At 39.6% G+C, this 8,786-nt stretch overlaps 1 protein-coding gene and 1 long non-coding RNA gene across 2 annotated transcripts; both read left to right on the forward strand.

Moving 5' to 3' along the window:
• Positions 1 to 827: 827 nt before the first annotated feature.
• LOC121050253 lies at positions 828 to 3,134 on the forward strand. The gene is made up of 3 exons (XR_005802483.1): positions 828 to 1,090; positions 2,155 to 2,197; positions 2,811 to 3,134. It is a non-coding gene; the product is annotated as an uncharacterized LOC121050253 (long non-coding RNA).
• A 917-nt stretch (positions 3,135 to 4,051) lies between these two features.
• Positions 4,052 to 5,011, forward strand: LOC112171799. The gene has a single exon (XM_024308921.1). It carries the CDS (start codon positions 4,052 to 4,054, stop codon positions 5,009 to 5,011), a length of 960 nt encoding a protein of 319 aa, XP_024164689.1.
• Positions 5,012 to 8,786: the final 3,775 nt, after the last annotated feature.

Raw genomic sequence — 8,786 nt, forward strand, 5'->3', positions numbered from 1 at the left:
GGTCCCGATGGCTTCTCTCCTTGTTTCTATCAAGCATTTTAGGAGTTGATTGGAAATGATATTGTCGGGGCTATCAGGGAACTTTTCGGGTCTGAAGATCATCTGCGGGCAATTAACAACACGTTTGTTGCGCTAATACCAAAAGTGGACGTTCCCCAGTATATGCAGCAGCTCTGTCCTATCAGTTTGTGCAACGTGATATATAAAATTGGATCAAAAGTTTTGGCAAATCGACTGAAACCGATGCTTGACTCTATGATTTCTCCCTTTCAAAGTGCGTTTGTACCGGGGAGGCTTATATCAGACAACTCTTTGATGGCTTTTGAGATTTCACATTGTCTAAAAAGAAGAAGAATTGGTAAGGTGTGGTATTGTGCTTTGAAATTGGATATGAGTAAGGCTTATGATAGCATGGAGCGGCCTTTTCTGGAAGCGGTAATGAAGAAGATGGGTTTTGGAGAGGTTTGGGTGCATTGGATTATGAATTGTGTTTCTACGGTCTCTTACTCTTTCATCATCAATGGGGAGCCGCGAGGCCATGTTTGTCCATCTAGAGGTTTGAGGCAGGGGGATTCTTGTGACGACCTAAAATTTTTAACATTTTCTAAAAAAAAATAAGTTTAATTTTAATTATTGTGCTAAACTATTTGTTTAAATATTGTTTATTTATATATATATATATATATATATCTATGTATAGTATAGAGCTGAATTTTACTTATTTGGGTTTAAGTAAATAGAGTTTAGCCCAAAAGATTTGGCCCAAAACTCAAACCCAAGTAGCTTAACAGCTGATAGAATAAACTCCACGACAAAACCAAATCAAACAACGCCTAAACTCAAAGCATTGTCCCGTCTCTTCATCGGCTTCCTCACCCCCATATTCTCCTCCATCTGATACACCAGCCACCGCCTTAGGAAAGTACAAAGGACATAGCCGCCGCCATGGGTAAGTAGGAGGTGTCAACAGCCTTGGATATCAAGTTTCAAATTTGGTGATTCTCCAAAGCTATGAAGATAGAGCTGGAACCCTAGAATCAGGAGCTGGAACTCTAGAAATCTGGAGGTGGCAAGTCTAGTACCTATATGGGTAAGATTTCAATTAGAATATCTATCTTGCTTTCTACGTTTTCACCTCCTTTCCAGACACTATAAATAGGTTAAACCATCTATGTTTTCCATACAGTTCCTTGAGTTGCTAGATACATAGATAAACAAGGGAGAGAGAGAAAAAGAGGGTTGTGGTATCTTAGAAGTGGAGGAGTAAAAAGTCAGGTGTGATTCTTTTATTTTTGATTTGATGAGTTCTTTGTGGTTCTGATGGTTAATGCAATTTGGAAATTGGGTTATGTTCATAGGTTATTATAAGACCTGGGGATTCTTGATGATAGAAGAAGTTACAATAGAGATGAAGTTCAATTAGGAATAAAGTTGTTGTTACTGGAACAACTAGAACTAATTATTTTCTCATCTTCTATTTGATTTCACTAGTTTCTGGAAAATAGTTTATATTTTTGGTCTTTGAATTAATCCAAATTAGAATTTGAAATCACTTTGTATCTGGTTTATTGTTTCCTTTAGTCATTAGAGTTTTTGGAAGACATAGATTAATAAAATCTGACTTGAGAAGAGTCAAGAACCAAGTAGGAAACATATGCAGTTTTAAAGTTGAATTTAGAAAACCTTCACTCATCCTTTAAAGCCTTGTTGAAAGTGTGATTTCTTTTATTTAACACTTTAGAAAGTCTATTTTCAGTATTGAAAGTTTTACACAAATTGGAGTTGTGGAAAGTACATTAAAACTGAAGAGGTTAGCACACAGTAGCAGTTTCTACAGAAAAACGTGGGACTGTAGCTGAACTTTAAAAATTCATAACTAATTATAGGAAAATTGTTTTCAGATGATTCAAATTCTGAGAGTTTCTTTAGGATGTTAGCTACAAATCGTTAGAAGACCATGAAAGCAGATTTTAAACAGATTTGTACAGTTTTTAACATTAAGGTGACTGGGTTAGAAAACTGCAGTATTTCAGTTTGTCAAGTAAAAACCTGTTTTGGTCAAAATAACTCACTGCTAAGATTTTCATAGTATGTTAGCTGAGTTTTGCTTTAATTCTTTATGTGTGGAACTAATAAATTCTATTCTTGCAATAGGAACTTGTTTTCATCCGGATACTTAACGTGAAAATCAATCGAGGTAGGGGAAAAACTTGGGGAGCCTCTATGTTTGCATTGGATGGTTGCTTACATGATTGTATTGGATGGTTGTGTACATGATTATATGCATTTATGTCCTCTGTTTCTGTTTGTTTGGTATGGTTGAATAGTGAATACACTTACATAATCAAAGTATTTGTGCATTAATAAGACATGAAGTATAAGGGTGGTGATGGTAATGTGAATATGCTATTGGAATGAGTATGTTGGTTTATCTTTTGCGTAGTTGAGTCTATAACCTCAGCAGGTACCAGATCCCAGGTATGCCCACTTGTGAATGTGCACTTAGTATAGGATATTGAAAGGGTAATTCGGGACTGGCGAAAGGGGAATAGACAAGATGACTAGCAAAAGAGGGTTAGGGGGGGTTTGATTTTGGGTGGGGATTAGTTCACATTGTTGAATACTCTGAGTCACCTTCGTGGTAAAATACATGGTATGGGACATGTAGGTTCAGTTTATTTTACAATGTGGATTATCGGGAATAGATAATAGTTGCATCCATTCATTATTGCTATTCTAACTATGATCTTCACAGAGGTTTCATTCTCCTACTGGGCAATGTATGCTCACCCCTCTTTATTATTTTGCAGGTGACAAATAAATAAGTTTGAAGTTATTTTACTGCAAGGGTGTTTTTAATAATGTAATATACATGTGTGTTATTGTTAATCATGCTTGGGTCCTAGACAAGAACTTGGAATATAGTTGACCTTTTGTTGTAAATGTTGTTGTAAACCCCTCTTGTAATAAAGGTTGTGTTTCAATTTCGAAAACTTGTCTAGTATCGTTCTTTTCCAATTATTCGTATTTCGATTTTGGAAATTTATTTCCATGATTGGAATATAAGTCGCATCTAAAAAAAAAAAAAAAAATTTGGATGTGACAATTCTATTTCTCCATATTTGTTCCTTATATGTGCAGAAGTGTTATCGAGATGTATCCTGCATGCGGAGAATCTGGGTACTGTGCATGGGGTTCGGATTTGTAGAGGGGCGCCCAGTATAAGCCATCTTTTTTTCGCAGATGATTCTTTTATCTTCTTTAGAGCTGGGAGGGAGGATTGTGAGGCTCTTAAGCGTATTCTTTCTGAGTATGAGAGGGCCTCAGGCCAACAGGTGAATTATCAGAAGAGTTGTATTTCTTTTAGTAAAAATGTTCACATGTTTATGCAGGAAGGGATTGCTTTCATTCTTGGGGTAGAAAGAGTTGAAAAACATGATAAGTACTTGGGTCTTCCCATGGAAATTAGCTATTCAAAGACGGAGGCTTTTGGTTTTTTTAATGAGAAGGTTCAAGCAAGGACTCAAGGATGGAGGGAGAAGACTTTGAGTGTGGCAGGGAAGGAACTCTTGATCAAGGCGGTGGCACAAGCAATTCCATCCTATGTGATGAGTTGTTTTGAGCTCCCCAAGCATTTATGTCAAGAAATGCATCGCTTGATGGCCCGTTTTTGGTGGGGGGATGATGACAATGGTCGGAAGATTCACTGGTTAGCATGGGAGAAATTGTGTTGTTCTAAAAGGGATGGTGGTTTGGGCTTCCGGAATATGCACTATTTTAATCTGGCTCTATTGGCGAAGCAAGGGTGGAGGATTTTACATAACCCTGATTCGACTATTGCTAAGTTATACAAGGCTAAGTACTTCCCAAGGTGTTCATTTATGGAGGCGGAATTAAAGGGGGAGAGTCATACTCTTGGCGTAGTATCATTTCAGGCCGTGAAGTGCTTAGCATGGGACTGAGGTTTCAGGTTGGTAGGGGTAGCAACATCTCTGTGTGGCATGACCCTTGGGTACCTATTCCCCACTCTTTCCGGCCGTACTCCCCTATCATGGAAGGAATGGAGGATTTGTTGGTTAGTGATTTAATTGATCAAGAATCAATGTCTTGGGCTACAGACTTTATGCATGAACTTTTCACGGAGGGGGAAGTGCAGAAAATGGTAGCTATTCCCATTAGTTTTCGTGGGGCTGATGATCGCTTGATTTGGCATTATGACAAGAAGGGTTTGTATCAGGTTCGTAGTGGTTATCATGTGTATAATTTGGCTATGTCTAAGAAGCTCATGGCGTCAACGTCGTCAGGGGATATTGGTGGCATAAATAGCAAGTATTGGGCTACGGTTTGGGGGGCCCGTACTCCACCAAAAGTGAAATGCTTTATATGGAGGCTCTTGAAGGATATTATTCCTACAAAGGAGGCACTCATGCAACGTAGAGTAGCTATGGTGGACCCCAAGTGCATGTTCTGCATGGCTACAGTGGAAACAGGTACGCATTTATTTAAGTCTTGTTTAGCTTTACAACGTTTCTGGTTATTTGGCCCTCTGAAATTAAATGCTACTGCACACCCGGCCAACTGCGTCCGAGATTGGGTCTTAGATATGATTGATTCCCTGAGTGGGGATCAGCGGGATTTTTTCTTCATAGGTTTATGCGCCATCTGGAAAGAAAGGAATAAGCTTGTGTGGAATGATGATCACTTCCAGCCTATGCATATGATCCAGTGGGCTACTCAAATGCTTGAGGATTTTCAAAAGTTCCACCCGAAGGCAGTTCGGAAGCAGCGCCGACCTCTAACTAAGTGGCAAAATCCTCCAAGTGGTCGTCTGAAAATCAATGTTGATGGGGCATTTAGAGCTGAGGAAGGGAGTGGAGGTATTGGGGTAGTTGTCAGGAATGATGCTGGTATGGGTATTGCTGCTTTGGCCAGGACTTTTCTACATGCACACTCGGTTCTTAATATGGAAGCGGAGGCGTGTAGGGCTGGCTTACTTCTTGGTATTCACTAAGGTTGGACTGACATAGATGTTGAAAACGACTCTGCCATCCTGATTTATGCTCTCAATAGTCGAGAGAAGAATTTCACTGAGGTAAGTCGAGTTTTAGATGATTGTAGGGAGTATATTACTGCTTTTCAATCTGTTAGAATTCGACATATTTACCGTGAAGCAAATGGTGTAGCGGATAGGCTTGCTCACCTTGCTAGTAGTGGTTTCATTGATGATGTATGGTTAGATGAGACACCTGCAATCATTCAGGATGTTCTCTATGAGGATTATTGCAACTGTTCTACTGTAGCTCGGGGTTCAGGTTTTATACCCCCCCCCCCCCCGATGCAAAATTCTACTATTAATTTAATAAATGGAACCGGGAGTGGGGCTGGGTTCCAAACCCCATTCCAAAAAAAAAAAAAAAACCTGATACTCTAAAAAGATGCTTTAGTCAGCCATGTCATGACTCCAGATCTATGTAGAATTTTTTTTTTTTTTTTTCAATTAGAATGAGAAAGGGCATAAGGGGAAGTTTAGGTAAAAAGTTGGCATAAAAAAATAAAATTAGAGGGTGTGTGTTGAGAAATTTGGGGTGTGCATATATAATTTCTCTTAGTAAATTATTATATGGAATAAAAAATTATTTATTTCTTCTTAAGGTAAAAAGAAAAAATAAAAAGATAAATAATAGATTGCCTATGAGGCAAAGTGTTTTTGTTTTAGCACAAACTACTCCGTGCTTAAAAATGTCATTATGGTGTAGTCGCCTTATGTACTATTCTAACCCATGATCAGAGTCAGATTAATCTATGAATTCTTTAGTTAAAAAAAATATATATATCAAATATGTTTAAGGAAAATTGAAATATGGGAGATAATTGAGTCGTGTTTTCATTGATAATAGGGGCATCTTTATATAGAGGATTACAAGATATAGAATCAAGCTATACAAGGAAAGTTAATCGTACAATTAATCGGATATCTATGAATATCTCCGAGAATAGCTCTAATTCTTAACCCTATTACAACTAGGTTAAGTAACCTAGAGTTTGGGCCAGACACATATTCTGGATTTATTTGAACACACCCCCTTGTGTCGCCCAAACGTGGTGCTCCTCTCGTTGCCTCATTAAAAACTTTGCCGAGTAACAAAAACCCTGTGGGACAAAAATAACCTCGTTCGAAAGGGAAAAAGAGTACAACACACCCTTCACGTTTCGAGACCTACATGTAGACATCTCCCCCTGATGTCTGCATCTCCCCCTGATGACTACGGTCATGGGAGTTTGGATAGCTTCGGCAAACGATGCTACCAACATGTTTCTCGAAAGTGGAATTTAGGCAATGACTTAGTGAGCAAGCCTGCTACACTATCCTCAGATCGAACTTAGTTCACTTTGATTTTGAGGAGAGTCTGTTGTTGCTGATTATAGCCTCATCTGTGGTAGACTTCAAACCACGATTGTTCGAACATGCATGATTATGGATCCAACTCATATACATTCATGAACCGCTTCGTGAAAAGCAATGATCTCTGCATGGTTCGAAGATATAGTGACTAGGGTCTGTTATGTAGACCTCTAAGATATCATGGTCTTTACCCATGGTGAACACTTAACCAGTTTGGGAATGACCTTTATGTGGGTCAGAGAGATACCCAACACCAGCAAAACCTTCCAAAACACTTATGTTGTTTTGGGATGGGGATAGAGGACGCATGCTAGTGTTGGCGGCATTCCTATTGTGTGATGGGTCCGAATCCATCGTCTCTCTGTAGGGATAGAACAAGCTCATATCAATCGTACATCTCAAGTACCGATAGATAACTTTGACACCAATCTAATGGCGTCGCGTTGGCGCAGAGCTATACCTTAGCTAACAAGTTCACTACAAATGAGATATCCGATCTTGTGCATTGAGCTAAGTACAATAATGCGCCTATTGCACTTAAGTAAGGCACTTCTGTCTCTAGCACATCTTCGTCATTATCTTTTGGATGAAGATGATACTTTTCAGGATCAAGACGATGGACGATCATGGGGGTGCTTGAAGATTTGACCTTATCAAAAATGCCTAAGCATCTATCAACACGATGCTCAAGTTCCAAACTAAGACATAATCGTGTTCTCCCAAAATCCTTCATCTCAAACTCGGATTTCAAGTGTTCAGCGGTTTCCTTTAACTCTTTAAGGGCTTTAAATGAAGATCATGTCCAACATGAACCGCGATAGAATCCGAAATTTTTTATGGAAACGCGCGGGCATATCCCTTCCCAATCAAGTAGTCACTTTAGTGAGCGTTTCAACTTTATTGTAAACGCGCTACGTGGTCTAGAGTCACTTGATTTGGGTAAATGAAGTTCACCATGAACCTTCCTGTAAATTCCGTATCTAGATCCCTATAGAGATACGTAGTGACCACATTTGTAAGCTGCATGTTCAGTTATTCGGAAACTACCAAACTGACAAGGTAATGGAGTGCAATGACATCCATTACGAGAGAATATGTCTCATCGTAGTCTATTCCAAGGCGTTTTGTGAGAAGCCTTGCGCCATAAGGCGAGATTACTATCTCTTTTTCTCAACACACTTTCTAACGAAGACCCATTAGTCAACAGGTTTTTATGTTAGGAGGTGTTGGCATCACTGGCTCGAAACCTTCCTCTTCGTTAGAGAATTCATCTTAACATGAATCTCATCTTTCCATTTAGGCCAAATTTCTCTACGTTGGCATTCATTCATCAACAGAGTGTGGTTTGATATCATCAAACTCAACAGACTCATGCGCAACTACATTATCAATTATGATGGAGTTTCTATCCCATGTCTCATGTACACTAGTGTGATTTTCAAAGAGCTCTATATTCTTAGGAATAGGTTCTGACATTGAGGCGTCCCCCAACGATAACCATAATCTGGAAGATTCTCATGAGACGGATTTTGAGTCTTGATGATCAAAGAATAGGAATGTGCCAAAGTGTCATTTGAATCCACGAGCCTCCCACGCATCCTAGCTGGGGCCAAGGCCTATAACGCAAAAGTGTCACTTTCTTTGGTTTTGGTGTCATGCCTACCTCCATGTAGGGTGGTGCTACGTCCTCTCGTAGGGACGTCCTTCCTTGCAGGCATTTTTTGCAGCAGATATGTATGATCTCATCACTTTATTGGGGATCGAAATGAGACATAGTGGGGACAAGCCACGACAATTCATGTCATTCCTGCTAAACATTCGTGTTCTTATCTCCCCCTAACAACGGGAAGATTATCTCATCAAAGTGACAACCCGCAAATCTAGCGGTAAGGAGATCGCTTTGCAAGGGCATTAAGTAGCGGACGATTGTTGAAGTCTCAAATCCAACGTAGTTTCGCATTCGTCTGTAAGGACCCATCATAGAGCGTTGTGGCGGCGTAATTGGTAGACTCAAAGATGCGTAAGTACGATACTTGTACCCAGTCACTAGCTGTAACGCAGAGGTAGATTGAGTGGCAGTTGGTCGTAGACGAATTAGCATAGCTACATGCGATATTACATCACCCCAAGCCGATATAAGGAGATTGGTGTGCATTACCAATGTTCGGGCTACCATCGTAGTCATTTTCGCGAGACCATTAGGTGTGTTCATGGGAATATGATGTCCAACATCAGTCCCAATGCAATAACCATCGAAAGTCTTCGATGTAAACTCTCTAGTATTGTCAATTCCAATTGACTGAATAGGATGATCCTGGGAGTGAGCCCGTTGTTATAGGGTATGTGCTAGGAGTGCAGTATAAGCAGCATTTACAAATGGACA

The sequence above is a fragment of the Rosa chinensis genome, chromosome 6, assembly GCF_002994745.2.
Source record: "Rosa chinensis cultivar Old Blush chromosome 6, RchiOBHm-V2, whole genome shotgun sequence".
Taxonomy (NCBI): domain Eukaryota; kingdom Viridiplantae; phylum Streptophyta; class Magnoliopsida; order Rosales; family Rosaceae; genus Rosa; species Rosa chinensis.